Genomic DNA, 22324 nt, shown 5'->3' with positions numbered 1-22324 from the left:
ACATCCTTATGAAGACCCGATGAATACTAACCCATAAACTGAAGAGTGCTGTGTCAGTGTGAATGGCGATTGTGATCTGTTTCCTTTAAGAAATTCCTGGATGTAGAGTTTGAATCTGGAGTCCGTGCCCTGTCCAGGGCTGTGTCTTAGCTCCCCCAGGGCAGATGGTTCCCTGGTAGACTGGCTGGCTTGTTGTCTAGGGTGAACTTGGGCTTTCAGGTAATAACCAGCCTGTGTGGATTGTCTCCATCACACTCAGAGGGCTGGTGGTCTTGGGTCTTTGTGTGGGATGCCACATGGAGGCACCTGGAATGATTCTAGGATCAAGACACCTTGGTTTTTGTTTGTTTATTTATTTATTTATTGGCTGCGCTGGGTCTTTTTTGCTGCTTGAGGGCTTTCTCTAGTTTCAGAGAGCGGGGGCTACTCTCTAGTTGCAGTGCTCGGGCTTCTCATTGCGGTGGCTTCTCTTGTTGTAGAACAGGTTCTAGGCTGTGAGGGCTTCAGTAATTGTGGCACATGGGCTCAGTAGTTGCATCTCATGGGCTCCAGAGTGCAAGCTCAGTAGTTGTGGTGAAGAGGCTTAGTTGCATCTTGGCATGTGGAATCTTCCCAGAGCAGGATCAAACCTGTGTCCCCTGCATTGACAGGTGGATTCTTAACCACTGGACCACCAGGGAAGCCCAAGATGCCTGGTTTTAAAGTAAAGTCATGAAACCTCAAAGCGTGATCCTTTGACTGACAGCATCAGTATCACCTCAGAACTAGTTAGGAATGCAGACCCCAGGGTCCCATCCTAGACCTGAGGAATTGGAATCTGCATTTAAGTGAGATGTCAGGTGATTCAGATGCACACAGTGCTTGGGAAACACAGCTCTATGAGTCATTGGGTCCCTGAGAAATCCTAAAGCCAGCAAGAAAAAGCTGTTTGAGAGCATGAGCTGAGTCAAGCGGCAGGTACAGGATGAATAACCCCAAACCAGCAGCACCGACTCGATGGACTTGAGTTTGAGCAAGCTTAAGGAGTTAGTGATGGACAGGGAAGCCTGGCGTGCAGCAGTCCATGGGGTTGCAAAGAGTTTCGGACACAAGTGAGCGACTAACAGAGTGAGCAGCTACCCGCGTCCCGGCCATCACCAGGGAGGGGCTGAATCGAGACTTCACTGATAACTGCAGTTGACATGTGAACTGTTTAGGGATTAATCTGAGTAAGGATATGTGATGCCCTCAATGAAAAGTGCTGGATTTTGGTGCAAAACTCAAAGGGGTCCTGATTAAATGGGGACATAAAGTATGTCTAGAAATTTGTGCTCATCTGGCAGCGGCTGGGGGTGGTTCCGTTCCCCAGGGGACATTGGGTAGTGGCTGGAGACATTGTTGGTTGTCATCCTGGGGTGAGGGGTGTGATACTGGCATGGAGTAGGCGGAGGCCAGGGTTTCAGTTCAGTGTCCTCCAATGCACGAGACAACCCCACCAGGAAGAACCACCCAGCCTCAAATGACTGGAGTGCCGAAGTGGACACAAACATGTGCACATGCACACGCGCGCACGCACACACACACACACACACACACACATACACACCATATAACAAGCATAACACACCTAGTGGAAAAATGCTCAGAATTCTTTATTGGCCTAATTGGCCACAATCTAAGAATGCCCAGGGGGCCCCAAGCTGAATCCCAGGCCAGAAGGAGGGCCACTGTCTTTCTTTGTTCCCTGCCCCCTGACCCCAGCTCAGTTCCTATCTCTCTACTGTGTGTCTTTCCTGTTCCAAATAGGGCCTCAAAGATTTGGGATAAAAACAGTTGACAACCTTTTGCTCCCTAAATCAGATTCAGAGTTTGAGGTGTGACTGTTTGAGGGGAGGGCAGGGTGGCAGGTGTGGCAGTCAGAGAGGCTCCCTCTCTGTGCAGAGCGTCCCGGGGCCCTTGTGCGCCTCCGCCTCCCGTCTATGAAGTGGGCATCTCCGCCTGCAGCACTGTTGTTGGGACCAAAGGAGGGAATGGTGGCTCCTTCTGTGTCGCACTGGGCACCCTTGAGGTTCACAGCCCCACCTGGGGGTGTGGATCTGGGTGTTCTAACTGAGCACCTTGCCCTCCTTTTGCTGTTGGTGCAGATGACGTCCGACTGTTTGCTTTCGTGCGCTTCACCACTGGGGATGCGATGAGCAAGAGGTCCAAGTTCGCCCTCATCACATGGATCGGCGAGAATGTCAGCGGGCTGCAGCGCGCTAAGACCGGCACCGACAAGACCCTGGTGAAGGAGGTGGTGCAGGTAACCGTCTTTGTGTTCTCTTAGGGTCTGGGGGGTGGGGTCACATTCCACAAAGGGTCACCATCCGGTAGGGACACAAGGGGCTGGCTTGGCTCCTTGGTCCGTGACTTTGAACGTGTCATGCTAAGTTCCTGGACCACTAACGACGCTGGTGAGAGATACCCCGAATTACTTTTTGAGTATGGTGGCTGCATTTGTGATCCCGACTAGAAACATGGTGGCCGGTGTCTACCTTTCTGGGTGGGGCAGGCAGCTCATGGAGAAGGGGGCTAGAGGAATGACCAAAATGGCACCACTTCCTGTGGGTGATGGAGGGCTTCCAGCCATGGCCATGAAAAAGTGGCAATGGGAAAGTTCACGAGTGCCCGCTGAATGGTGTCTAGCACACAGTAGGAGTGCAGTGACACTTGATGAATGAATAAATGTCAATCACACGGGCACCAGCAGAAGTTTAAAGATGACTTTAATGACCCTAGAATGACAAAGGCTGCATCAGCAATGGCACAGATCCTTAGACTGGGTAGCTGGTGATGGCTGATTTACTCCTGTGTCCCTATTAGACTGAGAGGAAGAGGGGAAAATGGTGTACCCTTGGTTTTGTCCCTGGACTTCTAAACAGCTCTACTTGTAGAGCTTCCCATTTTGAAGTGTTTTTTTTTTTTGCATTTTGAACATAACAAAAATTGACACTATTGGAAACTTCCAAAGCAGTTCATTTGAAGCTAGGGCATGGGGTCATGCTGAGGAAAAAAAATAAATTCTAGGGCTTCCTTGGTGGTTCAGTGGTAAAGAATCTGCCTGCCAGTACAGGAGATATGAATTCTATCCCTGGTCCGGGAAGATCTCACATGTTGTGGAGCAACTCAGCCTGTGCACCAAAACTATTGACCCTGGGCTCTAGAGCCAGGGAGCCGCAACCACTGAAGCCTGTGCGTGCTGGAGCCCACGCTCCTCAATAAGAGAAGCCATCACAATGAGAAGCCCTCGCACCACAACTAGAGAGTAGCCCCAACTCCCCACAACTAGAGAAAAGCCCATGCAGCGGTGAAGACCCAGCATTGTCTTAAAAAGCAAATCAGTAAAATTATAAAAAAAAAAAAATCCAAATTCCAGAACGATAAACTGGGGAAAGGAGGTAGAGGGGAGAGGGTTTCTACTACCAAAGGGATCTCCATGTTGCAGAAGGATTTCCCAAAACCCATGATAGGGAGTGGATGGCTAACTGGTACAGGGCTTCCCTTGCAGCTGCTAAGTCGCTTCAGTCATGTCCAACTCTGTGCAACCCCATAGATGGCAGCCCACCAGGCTCCCCCGTCCCTGGGATTCTCCAGACAAGAACACTGGAGTGGGTTGCCATTTCCTTCTCCAGTGCATGAAAGTGAGAAGTGAAAGTGAAGTCGCTCAATTGTGTCCGCCTCTTAGCAACCCCATGGACTGGAGCCCACCAGGCTCCTCCGTCCATGGGATTTTCCAGGCAAGAGTACTGGAGTGGGGTGCCATTGCCTTCTCCAACAGGGCTTCCTTAGAGGTGATGAAAATATTCTAAACTGTTCTAAAATCTGTGGTGTTGGTTGCTCATCTCTGAGAATATACAAAAAGCCATTGCATCCTAAAAAACAAGAAACGCACACACACAAAAAATCTTGAGTGCAGTGTGATGTCCTGGATTGGATCCTCAGATAGAAAAACTGGTGAAATCGGAATGAAGTCTGGGGTTTAGTTAGTAGTCCTGTTCCAGTGTTGGCTTCCTGGCTATGACAAACATACCATGGTAACTGAAGATGTTCATAGTTGTCAAAATGGCCGTGGGGTACGTAGGAACTCTTGGTGCTGTCTCTTGCAACTTTCCTCTAAATCCAAAACTATCCCCCAATAAAACTTCTATTAAAAAATAATAACAGGAGAGAACTCCTATCATTCCATTATTACGGCCGATTTTTCCATCTCTCCTACCAGTCCTGTGGGTGAGCTCACTCCCCTCTGCATTGCTACAGTCACAGCCTATGAATCACACCTAATCAGCTTCTTTTTTCCTAACATAACGTAATTACATAAATTATGTGTCTGCAGAGCCTTTGTGATGAACATTTTTCTGGCTGCCAACCGTCCAGTTTCACAAGTGTACTGTGATGGAATGAAAATCCCCCTGGTGTTGGCCTCTTGAGTTGCTTCCCATTTTTATTGTTATAAATTAAATGTTCTAACCAACATTTTAATACGTGCAGCTCCTTCCCATCCTACACTGAATTGTTTCCTTAGAGAGCCTTTTCAGGAGGGGGAGCATTCCAGAGTTAACAGGGGTGAGAATCGCTTTAAAAAGAAATAGGCTAGGACTTCCCTGGTTGCCCAGTGGTTAAGACTCTTCACTTCCAATGCAGGGGGGGCGCAGGTTCAATTCCTGGCCAGAGAAGTAAGTTCCCACATGTGCTGGTGTGGCCAAAAATAAATAAAATGAAATTTTAAAATATTTGAGCCCAAAATTAAAATATATATATGTATTTATCTTGCACCTAAAAAAAAAAAGGTATAGGCTGTCAAATTACCTCCTAAAGGGCTAGCACTGTGCCTGGGATGTGGTAAATGTTCCATAAACGTCACTCACTTCCTAGCCTAATCAGCATTACCAGCGAATACTGCGGCTGGAACCCTCTCCAGCAGTGGCACCCTTTCTTTGGGCAGCCGCCTACTCAACCCCTCGGGCTGTTTTTCTCCCGGACAATTGGAGGCTTTAATGGTTAACCAGCCTTCAAGGGTCTCCATTGTGGCAATAGAATGGAAAATGCAGAAGAATGCATGTCTACGACCAGAGGTCTCCTGCTGGACTCCACCATCCACACTTAGCCCTCTCAGCCAGCCCGGCGTGGCCGTAAGAACAGCACACACTGGGAGAGGGTGTTTGCTGGGGCATGTCCAGTGGGGGCGGTCTTTTGAATCTTGGAGAGCCCCTGTTTTTCCATTTTTAAGACTGTGGTAAAATGCAATAACATAAAATGTTAGCCCTTTAGTGTGCAGTTCAGTGGTGTGACGTACATTTAGTGTTGGGCAGTCACCGCCATTGTCCAAAAATTCCGGAGCTTTTAAAATCACCCCTGAAGGAAACTCTGTCCCTGGTAGCAGTCTGCAAAGTTCCTGTTACATCTAAAACTCTTCTCAGTTTGGTGAAGTGGTTAGAGGGTGGTTTGGGGAAATGATTCTCTGGTGGAAAGACTTCAGTTGGGCGTATTGGTTATAATTCACTTGTTTGTAAACTCTAACATATTGCAGCAAAAGGGGAATTGCTTGGCTCTCTGAACTAGGAAGTGCAGGGGTCGCCAGCTCCTGGTGTGGCTGGATCCAGAGTTGAAGCCATAGCTTCTTTTCTTTTCTCTTTTCTCTTTCCTCTGTGTTTGGCCCCAAGTGGCCCCTGTGCAGCAGGAGAAATGGTCCAGGCCTAGTGGCTGTTCTGGGTCTTGATCCCAAGGGAAGAGAGAGTCCTCCTCCCTTAGTGTCAATCATTCTCTTAAAATGATCCAATTGGCCCAGCTTAGGTCACATGCACGGGGCCGGGAGGTATGGGGCCTCATGAGAGGCAGCTCCAAACTGATTCCAGTTGTTAAAAGAAAAGGATGCTGGTATATGAAGAGCATAGTGGATGTTTGCTTGATCTTGAACTGCAGGTGCAATGTGATATTCTGACCATTACCTTTTGCATTTCCCTCCTCTGCATTTAAAAAAGGTTATTACCTGAAGCTGTTACAAGACTTCACATTTATACTACAGTTGTAAATACAGCCATTTATGTTACAAAGGGTTGATTTTACTGGTGTAATGGTATCTTCCAACAGTTATTAAAATCATGCTGATGCTGGCAGGTCAGTTTCCCCCTCTGCTTAGCGGGGACTCAGAGCAGATGTTCTTTAAGGGGTCTCCAGATGGTCATTCTGGATTCCTTGTCTTGGGGACAGGATCACATCCCCAGCTGCCTTTTACCACCATTTTCATGTGAAGAATAAATGGATTGAGTTTTAATTTCAGATTATTCCTAACCTTTTTTTTGTAATAATAAAAATACCCACATCCTTATGCTTTGTATGAAACATTCAGTTCAGTTCAATTCGGTCGCTCAGTCATGTCCGACTCTTTGAGACCCTTTGAGACTGCAGCATGCCAGGCTTCCCTGTCTGTAGAGAATGTAAATGAATGTTGTTGTTCAGTTGATAAGTCGAGTCCGACTCTTTGCAACCCCATGAACATAGCCCACCCGGCTCCTCTGTCCATGGAACTCTCCAGGCAAGAATACTGGAGTGGGTTGCCATTTCCTTCTCCAGAGAACCTTCCCGACACAGGGATTGAACCTCTATCTCCTGCATTGGCAGACGAATTCTTTACCACTGCACCACCAGGGAAGGCCATCAATGAATGTAGAGCCACTGAAATCAAGAAGCGTGGATCTTTATGCCACCTCCCTGCCCGTGGGCAAGTCTCTCTCCTTTCCTGGGCCTCAATTTCCTCATTTAAAAATAAGTTGGAGTGGGACTTCCCTGGCGGTTGACCTTGCCTTCCAGTGCAGAAGGTATGAGTTCAGTCCTGGGTTGAGGAGCTAAGATCCCATGTGCCTCCTGGCCAAAACACCGAAACAGAAAGCAGAAACAATCTTGTAACAAATTCAATAAAGACTTTAAAAATGGTCCACAGCAAAAAAATTTTTTCTTAAAAAAAAAAAATGAATTGGATGAGTTGAACTGCTGTGTCATACTCTGTTTGTATATATTCTGAAACAGTTTCATTTGTTTGGGGGGCACTTTGTTTATCACAGCGTATTACTTTTAAAGGAACTTTTTACTTTGTCAGTAGAAGAGACAGCGTGCAGGGCCGTGGTCTGGGGCTATAGCCTTTGGAGCCAGATGGAGTGAGCTCAGGTTTCAGTCCTGCCAGTCAGCGTGCAGCCCCAGGCAAGTTCCTCTCCTCTGGGCCTCTTGTCTGAAGCAGGGCTGGTATAGCATCTGCCTCCTGGGGTTGTTGTGGGGATTGAATGAGTGACTGTCAGGAAGCTTAGAACAGTGTCTGGTAGCATCCTGGGAGTGTAGTTGAGAATACTCCCAGCTTTCCTGGTTCGACACCACTGTGATACACAGCTTTCTAGTTTCCCTGGGGACTGACAGGTCCACATGCTGAGTCCCTGACCTGGGGCATGAATCTTGTTTTTGAACCATCCTGCCTAACTGTCTTACATACGGCTTGGATCACAGTCACATCCATCAGCAACACTGAAAGGTTCCAGCCTCACTCACCCTTGCTGGTGCTGACCTCAAAACAATCCAAACCTCACCTGGGGCCTGTGCCTAGGTGCATCAGCTGGGAGAGTAACCCTAAGCGTAGCCCTGAGCAATGATAAGACTTGCCTCAAGCCATGGCCAGCAAGCAGCCGGCCGGGGCTGGCTGAGGAGTCAAAAGTCAGGAGGTTTGATGGCGGGTCTCTAGTGTGTGTTCAGAGCCAGGCTGAGATGCTGAGCTGCCTCTGAGGCTGGTGGAGAACAGGATGAGGCCAGCAAGGCTGGGGGCAGCAGCTGGCTGCCAGGCTGGGTGATGATGGCACCCAGACTTGGGCCCGGAATGCGCTGAGTGGACAGGGTGCGTGGCTGCCTCGTCACAGCCGTCGTCTGCTGCACAGAAACGCCTGGCTGGTGCCGGCGACACAACACCCAGCCCATTGTCCTGGCGCCGCTGCGGGGTGAGAGGGACAATGCAGTGGCCCCCGTCAGAGACCAGCCCGCGCCGGGCCAGGCTGTCTCGATTTAGAAACAGACTCGGTCGATGGAGCATTGTGCTGGCCTTGCAGAAGCTCTGTATTCACGTGGTCCTTTTATCTCTTTTTTTATTTTTGAATATCATATGAATGCTCACTGAACCAATTACCCGGAGGTACATCTCGGCTTTCAGCTCTGGGAAGAGAACAGCAGGGAGTGTTTCCTCTACGGGGAAGCGGAGGTGGGAAGGATGGGCCTGTCAGTGACTGCATGGAGCCCTCAGTGTAATGTGTATCCTGAAGGCTTCTGAACCCCAGGAGCAGGGGCAGTTTATGTGCTAGACCCGTCCACCCACAGGGCCAGGGCTAGGACCAGATGTCCTAACTCTCTTCCGGGGGGGTCCTGTTTATATACAAGTGCAGTAGTTATAACAAGAGTTTTACTGTGTCCTTGCCTTATGCCTGGCACTTTGAAGGACTTTCCACATACTGAAATTATTTCTTCTTCACAAGGCCAGTTCTGCCATCATCTGCATTTTATAGATGAGGAATCTGGGGACCAGGGGAAGTTGGGGAAGTTGCTCAAGGTCCCCTGTGCTTGCAGACTGGCCAGGGACCTTGACTCTGTCACTTCAGCCCACTACACGTTTCCCAAAGTCCTCTAGCACCAAGAATGTTCTGAGGCCAACATACCTTTTGGAAACTCTACTTTTATAGATTCGCATGACAAAGGCTCTGAGAAGATCTGCAGGAAACAAATGTCTTACATTTATTTTTAAATTTACTGACCTGGTTCTCAATCTTCCTTGATGTTAGAACTTTTTTTTTTGAAACTGGAAACTGAACATCATTGCCCAGTGTTTCTTTCTTTTTTAAATACTACTGTGTCAAATGGAAGAGATCATGGGCCTAAGGGGTAGTGAGATCCAAGTTGACATTCCAGCTTTATTAACCTTTTGCCCTAGGACCTCAGGCAAGTAACTTTATCTCTAGAAGCTGTTCTCACTTAAAGAGAATGTAGATTCTCACAGAGCTGTTGGAAGGATGAAAGAAAAACAAAGAAAGTGAAAAGGTTTCTCCTTTTAGTGACTGATGAACTCCTATTCATCCTTCACAACCCTGATTTTTTATCCCATTCTCCTACCAGCCTCAATCAGAATTAATTGCTCCTGTGTTTGGACTGTAGCCCAAATTCCTTGAATTACAATTAAGTGACCCTAGAAAGTAATCTCGAGGGCAGGGACCATGGCTGCTTTATTTGCATTTCTCATACCTAGAAAAGTACTAAAACATGCTAAAATGTGAAGAAATAGATCTGTTCATGTAGGCTCTGCTGCTGCTAAGTCACTTCAGTCGTGTCCGACTCTGTGCAACCCCATAGACGGCAGCCCACCAGGCTCTGCCGTCCCTGGGATTCTCCAGGCAAGAACACTGGAGTGGGTTGCCATTTCCTTCTCCAATGCATGAAAGTGAAAAGTGAAAGTGAAGTCTCTCAGTCGTGTCCGACTCTTCACGACCCCATGGACTGCAGCCTACCAGGCTTCTCCGTCCATGAGATTTTCCAGGCAAGAGTACTGGAGTGGGTTGCCTTTGCCTTCTCCTCATGTAGGCTCTAGTCTATGCCTTATTCCAGGACAAAAGCTAGTAAATGTTCAACAATGCTCTTCCGGCTGAACTAAGTTGTGGAAGCTATTTACACTCAGGGAGGGGCTTGAGGGTGGATTGGAATTTCCACAGGCTCCTCTTTTGTTTCAGTGGAAAGCAGAGGTGGAGCGGGGAGAACTTGTGTACCTTGGTGTCGGGAGATTTACGGGGCTGCTGCTCCTGCTTGTAGAGCATCAGTGCTGCCCGCCACTCAGTGGACCAGCTTAGATGCCTCATCCCTCTTTAAAAGGGCTGTTTTTATGGGGAGTTTTATGCTTCTTCAAGCCTGTGGCTTGGCCCTTTATTCTTCTCAGAACCAGAAAGGGCTTTTTGTGCTGTGTTTCACCTGGGCCTGGACTCATGCAAGGGGGCTTTCCAGTGATTGAATCCTATACTGAAAACATAGGGACTTGCCTGGTGGTTCAGTGGCTAAGACTCCATGTTCCCAATGCAAGGGGCGTGGGTTTGATCCTTGGTTGGGAAACTAGATCCTATATGCCACAACTGAGATCTGGCACAACCAGATAAATATATATATAAACACACAGACAGACACACGCACACTAAGGTCCCAAGCTGCCTGTGAATGGTGGTGCCAGGATCCTGTGTGGAGGGGCAAGTGCCATTATGCGTCCAATGTACAGATGAGGAAACTGAGGCTTGGAGGGGTGCCGCCTCAAGCCAAGGGTGAGTGTCAAGACAGAAGCCAGATGATGGGGCTCAGAGACCATTTTAGTCGTGGGGAGGGCAGTGGGGAACGTGGTTCTATGCTCCTGCTATCAAGAGGTTAAAAGCTCGTGGGAGAAAGAGGAGGATACCCACACCCTGAGCCCGGCATGTACATGCAAGTCGCTTTCACAGGCTGAGAGCTCTGCCAGCAGGTTGTGGCTGGGTGCCCGTCACTAAAACCCCAGGTGGGTCCCAGCTCTGGGCCAGCCGGCCTTGGCGTGGTGCCTGCCTGCCCCCACCCCCCACCCCTGCAGTGGTCGGCCTCCTGATGTCTACACAGTGATTCCTGACACTCACAGCAGACAGTTTCCACGGACTGGGGATGTCAGATTAGAGCTGTGCAGGTCTTTACTGAGGGAGCCCAAGCACTGAGTCCAGACAGGTCTCCAGGTGTGACCCACACACCCAGTGGTGCTTGTTGAGAAGGCTGCCTGTGCCCTCTACCTCTGAATCTTTCAGATCTTCCCTCCCTCAGTCTCTTGCCTTGCAGGGACCATCCCCCACCTCTGTCCTTCTCTTGTCGTAGTTTATCCCCGACACCCTGCCTTTTGAGAGTCCCTCCTAGAACAAGCTCCAGGCTCTCTGTTCTTTCCCCTATGGTGGTTTATCCCACCTAGTGGTTAGGACAAAATTAAGGACTTCCCTGGTGGCTTAGACGGTAAAGCGTCTGTCTACAATGTGGGAGACCCGGCTTCGATCCCTGGGTCAGGAAGATCCCCTGGAGAAGGAAATGGCAACCCACTCCAGGTATCTTGCCCGGAAAATCCCACGGACAGAGGAATATGGTAGGCTACAGTCCATGGGGTTGCAAAGAGTCGGATACGACTGAGCGACTTCACTTTACTTCACAAGTGATGGTCCGTCACACAGCTAAGTCTGCTAATTCCTCTGGAGCCCTGGGTGCATAATATGTGTTATTACAAAACATTGCAAAAAAAAAAAACATTGCAGAGGTGCTGGGTATGTCCTTTTATGTAACATTTATTTCATAGATGTTTTCAGTTTTCGTAATTTTAGTGGCTGAATCCTATTCTGTTCAGTGGATGTGGGATTATGTGTGTGTGTGCGCATGGTTTTCATTCTCCTGATGAAGACCTTGGTGTGGAGTTAAACATGGGTTTGGGTCTCAGCCCCACCCCATGATGTGTGTGACCTTGTGCCAGCTGTTTCACTTCCCTGAGCTTCAGCTTCCTCTGAAAATTGGGGATGATAATATCTAACTCATAGAATTGTAAAAATTAAATAAAATACTGTGTATCCTAAGTGCCTGCCATGTAGGACCTGTTCAATGTAGGTGCTATTTACTTATTTACTCAACTTTTGTTGAAAAGTGGAAGCAGTCTGGTATTTACTGACAGTGAACATCTGTGAGTATACATGTAATTTTTTAAAAATTCCGTTGAACTTTTCCTTTGGGAAAAATTCCCAAAAGTGAGTATTGCTGAGGAGCAAGAAATACTAACCACTTTTTATGGCTAAGCAATATTCCATTGCATATATGTACCACATCTTCTTTATGCATGCATCTGTTAATGGACATTTAGATTGTTCCCATGTCCTGGCTATTGTGTAAATAGTGCTGCAATGAACATTGGGGTACATTTGTCTTTTTGAACTATGGTTTTCTCAAGCAGTTATATTCCAAGTTAAAAAAAGAAAGAAATGCTAGCCACAGCTTCAACCAGGCAGAAATTGAAGTCCTAAACTGGATTAATATCTCTTGTCAGTTGATTGAGAGCAGGGGCTATTTGGAGGTCTGGATTAAGAAGGATTCTGAGGTTAAGTCTGGACTCAGTGGGGAAAGTGCCATGACTGATTTGTGATGTCTGCCCTGGGTACCGGAGGAGAGAGTGGAGTTTGTTCCTGCCTTCTTTTTTTTATATATATTTATTTATCTGGCTGTGTCGGCTCTTACTTGCTGCACTTGGGTTCTTGTTGTGTCATGCAGGATCTTTCATCGTAGTGCTTGGGTTTAGTTGCCCCATGGCATGTGGGATTTTAGTTCCCCAGCCAGGGATTGAATTTGTGTCCCCTGAACTACAGAGCAGATTCTTAACCACTGGACCACCAGGGAAGTCCCCAATTCCCACATTCTTACCATCCTTGATCTAGACAGAGCCTTGTCAGAAACCAGGCAAAGTGGAGTCGGGGCTCTTATAAATATCCATGGTCCAGGAAGGCAGGGGTCAGAATCCAGGCAGTTACTCAAATGCTAAAGGGGTGGATGGCCCTGCAGGGTTAGGATTCAAGGCACAGAGACAGCTGCCCATAGCTGGTTTGAACTGAGAGCGAGCCCAGCATGCTGGAGGACATCATGCCTTTCCACCACCCGTCCACATTGGGCAGTTACCTTGAGTCCACTCGGAATGCCACCACCTGCTCCGCTCTCATCCTCTGTCCTCTCCTTAGTGAAATAGGCTGGTGCCATTTCTGACCTGTGACAATGATGCAGGTGCCTACATTCCCAAATTCTGTCAATCATTGGACTATACCATTTCGACCTACTTGTTTTTCCCTTGTCTATGACGACTCATGCCAGTTATAGGAACCTGTTCTTTTTGTAGTAAATATACCCCACTGGAAGGACTTTTAAAACCTTGGTCTCTGAGACTGTAGAATAGTTGTAGGAGGGAATGTGTAGGGGGCCCAGGAGGGGTTGGCAGGTTTGCTGTGCGTTTTCATCTGGCCCATGTTCCTTGGAGGGTGCCTTTTCTCTTAGCAAGATGCGGGCTGCTGGGGACCAATTGCTTTTCTTCAGCATGCCAAGGCCTTTGGTTTATAATTAATCTTCACCCACTTGGGGAAAAGATACATTATTGTGGCCAGCATGTGTCCCATCCACCCACTGCTCCATCTCACTGCGCACACACACTGCCCCACCTCACACAGGTGGGAGGGGAGGCTCCATCCCCACCATTTTTGCAAGAGTTTGGGATGGGCCTGAAGCCAGCACGCAGCCTTCTTTTCGAAAGTCATACTCAAATCCCAAAGTTGACACTTATGTGCTGGTTTCTCTCACTGCTCCTTGGACTCTGGTGTCCAAGGTAGAACTTTGTCCCATGGTCTCTGGAGGCTCAGGTGCAAATCCAAGGATGGCTGGTGGGGAAAGAGCTGACAGACCCACCATCCATACCGCTTCTTTCATGGAGATGGAGACCAGGGCCTGGAGCCATTGACTGCTTCCTGCAGGGCCTTTTAGAGCCCTCTTGGTTCTTCTTCTCTGCTCTGAGACTGTCAGAGGGACCTGACAGATTTTGACTTCCCAGGGCCTCAGATAGTGTCTGGCATATAATAGATGTTCGGTAGGCAGGTGTTAATTGGAAGAGTGATTTGCATTAGCTCTCGTTATCTTAGGGTACGATGAAGGTCACCTCTCCTCCCTGGCACCACCTTGTAGCAATGGGCATTGCTGGCATCACAGACTTAACTCACTTTTTCTCCCCAGACCTTCCCAGCACTTGTGTTCTCTATGTAGGGTAGTAACTCATCGTGGTCCTTATGTTCTGGGTAGAAGACCAGACACACTTCTGCCCCCACAGGCCTCCTCTCTGTCTTCCCATGGCTAATTCTGTCCCCAGCTTTTGAGTGAGCAGCTGGATTTGCTGTCTTCTTTCTGCAAGGGCAAGAAGAGCCTGTGTCACTGTCTCGCTTATTCTGAGAAATTCCCCAGACTTTCCTTCATTAAAAAGTAACCAGTGAGGATGGAGAAGTCAGTGTGGGTGAGGGAGGGAAAGGGAACTTAGCTACACCCTATACATTTGCTCTGAGCATTTCAGAAAACTTCTTTAGAGCTCACAGTCTTCCCTAACAATCTTGAGAATGAAGAAAATCCATGACTTTGTGAAATATTACCTTATCATTCTTGAGCATGTGCTCTGCACTAGGCACACTCATCAGATCCTTACAGGATGTAGGTCCTCTTACTGTCCCCTCTTGAACGAGAAACCTGAGGATCAGGCGGGTAAGTTTCTGGGGAGGGTCAGGCTGCTGGAAATGCACATGGGCGGCCGTCTCAGTGTGTGGCCCAGGCCACTCCCAGTACATTTTAGGACCGAAACCTGGGCTTAAACCCAGGAAGTTGGGGGCCATATAAAACCGAGGTGATTTGGGGACTTCTCTGGCAGTCCGGTGGCTAAGACTCCACTCTCCCGATGCAGGGGGACTGGATTCAATCCCTGGTTGGGGAACTAGATCCCACATACAACTAAGAGCTCGCATGCTGCATGCTACCACGAAGGTAAAGATCCCGACTGCTGCAAGTAAGACCCAGCACAGTCAAATAAATAGTATTTTAAAAGTAATAAAAGTGAGATGATTTGAAACCAAGGATGGGAAAATACAATACTCATGCACTTTTTAGACCAGCCTTGCAAATAGATTCTTGACCGTGTATAGAGCACCACTTCCTAATCCTTGTCCTTCTCTGGAGTTGCCCTCCTTGGAAGCAGACCGATGTTCATCTTCGTATTTGAAGCATGAGCTTAAATGATCCAGAGAAACGTCCTGGGGACAGAATGTGTCCTGAATTTGATCAGTGTGTGTCTCCAAGTCATCTAGGAGTCCTGGTTAGCTGGATGAGGTGTCTTCCTTTGAGAAGTCCTGCCCTGGCAGAAAAGGGAGAGACCCTGTCTGCAGGCCATCAGCCAGGGACACCAAGTTCCCAGACATGACGAAGTTCTTTCTAGAACTCTAGCTGACAGTGCCCCCAGACCAGCACATTTTGCTTTGAAGTCCTTGGCATGTGCCCCTGGCAGCCTGAGTGGTGTGATGGCTGCCGGTGTGGGAGGGGCATGCAGCCCACCAGGTGGCATGTCGGGGTGAGAGGGCCTGTCCCTGGGGCCCCAGTGTGACGCCGCTGTGTTCCCCGGGATGAATTGCTCCCCCTCTCTGGGTCTTCCTTATTCTCTATCAAATGAGGGGGTGACTGTCAGGGTCTCAGAGGCTCTTTCAGATCAATACCCCCTCACCCTGACTTTCTTTTGTTAACCAAGGTACACATAGAGGAAAACACATATATCTTAGGTGTACAGCTTGATACATTTATGAATTCTAACATTTGGAAATTTTGTACACACCCGTGAAACCACTGCCCAGATCAAGACATGGATCCAGCACCCACCCACTCCTGCCCCAGAAGGCTCTCCTCCCCTGACCGAGATCAGCTCTAATCTTTTATGATTAATGTGTCTGCTTGACCGAGCACATTATTCTTTTTTGTTTTTATTTTTTTTAACTTTTTATTTGATATTGAAGGATAGCCGATTAACAATGTTGTGATAGTTTCAGGTGCACGGCAAAGGGACTCAGCCATACACATTTTATTATTTACTCATTCGGCTGCCCTGGGTCTTAGTTGCAGCTCTCGAGATGTTAAGTCACAACATTCGAACGCTTAGCCGTGGCATGTGGGATCTAGTTTCCTGACCAGGGAACGAACCCAGGTCCCCTGACTTGGGAGCATGTAGTCTTAGCCACTGGACCACCAGGGAAGTCCCTGAGTACGTTGTTCTTTCAGGCTCTTTCCTGTTCTCTCTGGACCTGGACTGCCACTGGCCATGTGTGGCCGCAGAGCATGTAAAGTCTGGCTTGTCACGCTGCTGTGTACTGAGTGCACCGGCTTTCTGAGATTCAGTATGGAAAACAAAATTACTTGTTTCAGTGCGGCTTCTAGCAAATTTACGATTCCCTATGTGTTAGGGTTGCTCTGGGCTGTGCTGGGGGTCTTCTTTCCGGCGAGGACTTGGGCGCCCTGCAGCTTGCAGCCTCTGTGTGGCCTGCCTCTTCTCCAGGAGGTGTTGCTGGTACCTGGAGGGTGCCAGGGACTGTGGTTGAGAGCCCAGGGTGTGCGCATGGCGGGGAGGTGGCCCTGCTTTCTGTAGATGTATTCTTTGTGGTTTTCAGCGTAGGCGAGTCCTTGCAGGACCCTCAGGTTGTGGGCTTTGCTCCTACATTGAGGTCTGGCTGTCCACAGAATTATTTTTGCTCTTTCTGCCTGTTTTTGAAAACTCACATTTAAGCCCACTTCCCAGAGGTGGTGGCACCTCCCTTGCCACGTTGAATGCCCGTTCTGTGAGGGCCCTAGAAGGAACAGAGGTGGAGAATTGTACAGTCATTTTGGGTTGGGTTTAGGTTGACTCAGACCTTTGGGGGACTTTTTGCAGAGTTCACACCCTGAGGGGATCTCACCTTTTTGAAGCCTCTGCCCTCCCGCAAACTCCACCCCAACATCCTGTGGTGGGGGAGCCCCTCCAGGCCCACCAGGCCCACCTCTATATGACCGGCCACTTCCTGTCTGCCCTCTGGAGGGAGGGGGCTGATTCCAGTAGTAGGGATGGATGAGGCTGCTTGTCTCCATACTTTTGTTTGAAAGAATCAGTTTTGGCAAATGTGTCAAAAAATTTTGGTTTTAAGCATGTCTCAAATTCTCAAATGTATAGGGTTTGAGTTTTATTTTTGCAGTTTGAGACATAGCTGTTTTTTTTTTAATGTAATTTTTGAGACATAGCTGTTTTTTTTAATGTAATTTTGTTCATTTACATTTATTGTTATGCTGTGTTTCACTGGGTTCTGCTACCCTGGTTTGCTTCTTTAGCTTTGATTCTATTTCCCATATACTTGTGGTTTTAAGGGGGACTGTGCTCTGTCTGCACTTTCACTGTGGATTTCTTAGACCTTGTCAAACCTCTTCTTGATCTACATTGTCTAATGGCTAACAGACACAAGCGCAAGTGTTCTTGTTTCTCTAGATAGCCATATATAGCTATGACGGGGCAGAGGAACTTTGGACTTCCTTCTATAGGCATCTTGAGCTGTGGGGCTTCCTCCTCCTGCTTTGCTCTTCACCCCGCCCCCTGCCGCTGGGGCTCAGGTTGAGAAACACGTTATTTCTGGGTTCCCCTTTCTGGCTCTGCCGTTCTGCTGTGTCTGCTCTATGCTGATGACTTACACAGGCCCTTAGCAGCACAGTATGTCGGACTGGGAGCAGAAAAGGATGTTTAGTCATCTGGGCTGATTGCACAATCTCTCCAAGCCCAGCCCATGGAACTTATCTTTAAAAAAAAAAAAAGCTAATATACTGAAGGAGGATAAGTGAGGAAAATGTGTGAGGCTGCACCTGGCACATATTAGTTGCTTGATAAATATTAACCTCCCCTTTCCTCCTTCCTGTTAGTATTCTTGGTGGCTTGGCATGTTTTGTCTTAATATTGTGAAACTTGACCTTGAGATTGCTTCTGGCTTAGTCATTCTTTTTTGTTTCTTTCTCCCTCTTCTTAAAATTGAGGTGAAATTCAATAACATAAAATTAGCCACCATTAAAAAATATACAATTCAGTGGCATTTAGTACCTTCACGGTGTTGTAGAGACACTGCTGCTGCTGCTAAGTCGCTTCAGTCGTGTCCGACTCTGTGTGACCCCATAGACGGCAGCCCACCAGGCTCCCCTGTCCCTGGGATTCTCCAGGCAAGAACACTGGAGTGGGTTGCCATTTCCTTCTCCAATGCATGAAAGTGAAAAGTGAAAGTGAAGTCGCTCAGTCGTGTCCGACTCTTAGTGACCCCATGGACTGCAGCCTACCAGGCTCCTCTGTCCATGGGATTTTCCAGGCAAGAGTACTGGAGTGGGGTGCCATTGCCTTCTGTACAGACACTACCTCTATCCAATTCCAAAATATTTTCATCACTCCTAAAGGAGATGATGATACTTTTAAGAAGGCCAGCTTTAGGACTTCCGTCATGGTGCAGGTGATAGGAATCCGTTTGCCAGTGCGGGGAACATGGGTTTGGTCCCTGGTTCAGGAAGATTCCACATGCTGTGAAACAACTCAGTCCATGCGCCCCAACTCCTGAGCCTGTGCTTTGCAACAAGAGAAGCCACCGCAATGAGAAGCCCGTGCACAGCAACAAGGACCCAGTGCAACCAAAAATAAAAATAATTTAAAAATATATAAAATTAAAAAAAAATAAAAAGAAGAAGGCCAGCTTTAGAGTCAGCTGTGCCTGCTAGCCGTATGACTTTGGGCAGCTCTCATTATCTCTAGCCTTTTGTTTTGTCATCTTCACAATGGAAATAATATTGATTATTAATATATTACAGGATTTTTTAAAAGCAGCTTTATTATGGTATAATTTACACACCACAAAATTAACTCATCCTAAGTCACCCTAAGTTCAATTGTTTTTAGTAAATTTACAGAGTTGTGCAACTATTATTGCAATTCAACTTTAGAGCATTTCCATCATTTTCTGTTCCAATCTCTAGCTCCTAGAAACCAGGAATCTACTTTTTGTCTCTCTGGATTTGCCTTTTCTGTACCTTTCATATAAACGGAATCATACAACATGTGGTCTTTCATGGCTGGCTTCTCACTGAGCATAATTTTTTTTTTTTTTTTTTGAGCATAATGGTTTTAAGGTTCACCCCTGTTGTAGCCTGAATCAGTACCTCACTCCCTTTTTATGACTGAGTAATATTCCATTATACAGATAGACCCTGTTTTGTTTACCCTTTCATGTGTTGGGCATTTGAGTTGTTTCCACTTTTGGGCTGTTATGAATAATGTTGCCATGAATGTTTGTGATTACCAGTCTTTGTGTGGACATATGCTTTCATTTCTGTTGGGTAGCTATCTGGGAGTAGAATTGCTAAGTCATGCTAAAAGGTTTTAAGAATTAAGTTTGTTAATGTGTGGCACTGCCTGGTCACTTACGCCCTTTGTATACAGTGGTCATTGTTTACATTATTTCCTCGTGGACTCTTTTTTTTTAAAGTGGATGATGTTCTGACCTTCAGACTTGTTATTCACATTTTGGTAACTTCTCCATATTCTTACCTGTCACCATCCTAACATTTTCCTTATGGCGGTTTTATGACGCATGTATTCAAATACCTGTTGACTCTTCACGGCTTAGATCACCTGCTTCACTCATTCAGGCCACACACATTTCAGAGAGCCTCGTGTGTGCTAGGTCTCTGGGGTTTTATGATGGACACGTGTACCACAGCAACTACAACCGTTTGGCTCATCACTACAGCCCCATCTCTTGACACCGTGTTTGTTGAATGAATGCAAACAGCTCCCTTGCCTTCAAGTAACTGAGTGTGGCTGGCGAGCCCTGTACAACCTTCACTGCATCCAGTGTCTGGGCTGAGTGATCTCAGACCTGGGACCAGAGGCCCCACTTCATAGGAGTGTCTGAAGCTACCTTGTACTAGCTGATGACAGCCAGTCATGCATCTCTTCCCAGCTCCACTTACAAGCCCCTGTTGATAGTTTGTAATCAGCCAACGTGGGGAGATTTATGCCAGCCATGGAAATGGGTAGAAGGCTACCATCCACCCCTAACCCCTTTTGTGAGAGAGCCTGGTTTAAACATTGACCAGCAGACCAGCCTGCCTTTCCAACCTCCTCTTCTCTTATTCTCCTAACAAGATGGGTTTTCATATGAGGAAATGGAGGCACGGAGCATTGAAGGAACTTGCTCAAGGCCGCACAGTTGGAAAATGACAGAGTCAGAATCTGAACCCAGACCTGACCCTCGCCTTTCTGCGTACTCTCGGGATCTCTGGCCATGTTTTTTTTTTCCCCTGCAGAACCGTTCTGCCCCCAGATTTTCGTTTTGATCATTTCTTAGTATTTTAGTTGCCAAGACTTCCTGGTGTGTTGCCTGAGCAACACTCACATCCCGTCCCCTCTCTTTTAACGGGAACTCTGTGTTTTATTTTGTTCCTGCAGAATTTCGCCAAAGAGTTTGTGATCAGTGATCGGAAGGAGCTGGAGGAAGATTTCATCAAGAATGAGCTCAAGAAGGCGGGCGGAGCCAATTACGACGCCCAGACGGAGTAACCCCCCGCGCACCCCGCCCCTTGCCAAAGTCATCTGCCTGCTCCCCAGGGGAGGGGACCGCGGCCTCAGCTACCAGCCCACCAGCCCACCAGGGAGAGGAAACGTGATGAGAGGCGACGCCCACCACCCCGTCCAAAATCCAGCTCCCCTCCCCACTTCCCTTGTGCACCTGCCGTGTCCTAGCCCTCAAAGCTCATTGAACATCTTTTTTTTCTCTTTTATTCTTTCTCCCTGCCCTTCTTTCTTATTCTAAAGAAAAATCATTTTGATGCCAAGGTCACGCACATCATCAGATCAGAGGCGCCTCCTATGGTGACCCTTTCCTGATATTTCTCTGACGCACAAGCAGCCTGCCCGGCTTCACCCACCAACCTCGTGTCACTTCTGGCACCTGGGTCATGCTGCTATCTTGGTTTTCCTTGGCGCCTGCCTGCTTCCGCTGAGGCGACGGCTGTGCCGGGAGCCGTGCCCTCAACAGCGGCCTTCACAAGCACACACACATCCCGCTGGCCAGGCTCACACCCCTGAGAGTCGCTCCAGAGCCCCCTCCACCCCCCCATTCCAAGTTGCCTAAGCTCCATGCCCATCCGAGACGGTGCTCGGTGGAGAGAACCGCAGGCCTGACTCAGACCAGAAGAGAAGAGAGAAAATTTGCCTTAAAAGTTGCCTGGCTTTGCCGTCGGTCTGAAGTGGCCCATTCCCACCCTCTTGATAGAAATCTCATGATGGCGTGGAGTGGGGGCAAAGGTCTAGGTCCAGATTCAATAGGAGGAGTCTTTCAGGGGTCACATCCCGGGCTCCCCAAGTGATGAGGACATTAGGGAGAGAGGCCCGGGGTGCGGGATGGGAACTGAGGTCCAGCCAGTCAGCAAGGACAGCAGGGGACAGAGCGTGTGCAGCGGGAGCCCCGCCCTCGCGGGACCAGAGAGTCTGTGGGTTTAATCCTTGGTGGCACAACAGCGGCCAAAGGATTTCCTTTTTTTCAAAGAAAGATGTGATTGGCTTGGTTGTTCATGAGCATGTTTGGTAGCGTTCTTTTTCTCTTTTCCTTGCTCATTTCGTTGGGGGAAGTCTGTGCTGCGTTGGGGTCGTTAAGAGCATCCGCACTCAAAATGGTTTACAGAAATAAACAGTTTTTTTGTTTTTCAAAAAACAAGTCTGTCTGATTGGTCTTATAAAGCTTCTCTCTTTCCTGGAAAAACGAAGGTGGTTGTCGTATCAGATTTTAATTGGCATTTGGGGCTGGTTGTTTTTCATATTCCATAGCTTGTTTAATTTTAGCAATAACCGTAAGAAATTTGTGCTGTTTGGGACTTCCGTGGCAGTCCACTGGTTAGGACTCTTGAGTTCCCCATGCAGGGGGCATGGGTTTGAGTTCCGGTTGGGGAACTAAGACCCCACGTGCCACACGTGGTGTGACCAAAAAAAAAAAAGGTGCTGTTTGCATCCCCATTTTATGGAAACCGAGGCTCAGAGAGACTCAGCGATTCACCCGTGGCCTCCCGGCTGGCAGGTGGGAGAGCTGGGAGTTGAACCTGAGTCTCCGGGTGGCCCTGGTTCAGTGGCTCAGGAACAGCGGGGGAGGCCCAGGATCGGAAAGAGTGATGAGGCTGCGGGATTGTGACATGTCTCGTGTGGCCAGACCCCTCCACTCTGCATTCAGGAAGAACCGCGAGAAGGCGCCCCCTCAGCTGGGCTATGACATGCTTTCTGAGGTTGAGCTTCAGAACGAGATTTCCAGCACGCCAGCCCTGCTGGGAGTGCAGAATCAGGCCAGAGGAGTTTCAGATGCACAGTTGGCTTTGGAGGAGCTGTGAGTGGGGCGGGGAGGGTGCGGGGAGACCAGGAAGGAATCCTGCAAGATGTGGGCACAGCCCGAGGTGGCCCGGGGCCCGTCCTCAGCCAGGCTCCTCTGCTCGTGGCTGGGCAGGTTAGTTAACTTCTCTGAGCCTCAGCTTCCTCATCTGTGAAATCCTTAAGGAGCGCTGAGATTATGAGGATATCTGGCAGGGCTCGGTTGTCATCCCATCGGGCCTGCCACTAGGTCTTGACAGCTCTGGGTGCCCCAGTTTTTCCTAAACCTAGAACAGAGGGAGCCAA

The 22324-nt window shown here is 48.3% G+C and overlaps 1 protein-coding gene across 1 annotated transcript in view; it reads left to right on the top strand.

The window, feature by feature from the left end:
* COTL1 (coactosin like F-actin binding protein 1) overlaps positions 1–21377 on the top strand; it is a 43721-nt gene extending 22344 nt beyond the window's left edge. Inside the window, exons 3-4 of the mRNA XM_043898193.1 lie at positions 2124–2281; positions 20114–21377. Of these exons, the coding sequence (XP_043754128.1) occupies positions 2124–2281; positions 20114–20224 (269 nt within the window). The 3' untranslated portion in view covers positions 20225–21377. The remainder of the gene's footprint in view (positions 1–2123; positions 2282–20113) is intronic.
* Positions 21378–22324: the final 947 nt, after the last annotated feature.

Source organism: Cervus elaphus, chromosome 4, assembly GCF_910594005.1.
Source record: "Cervus elaphus chromosome 4, mCerEla1.1, whole genome shotgun sequence".
Classification (NCBI taxonomy): domain Eukaryota; kingdom Metazoa; phylum Chordata; class Mammalia; order Artiodactyla; family Cervidae; genus Cervus; species Cervus elaphus.
Note: the sequence above shows the minus strand (reverse complement) of the source record. Positions and strands in the feature narration are given on the sequence as shown.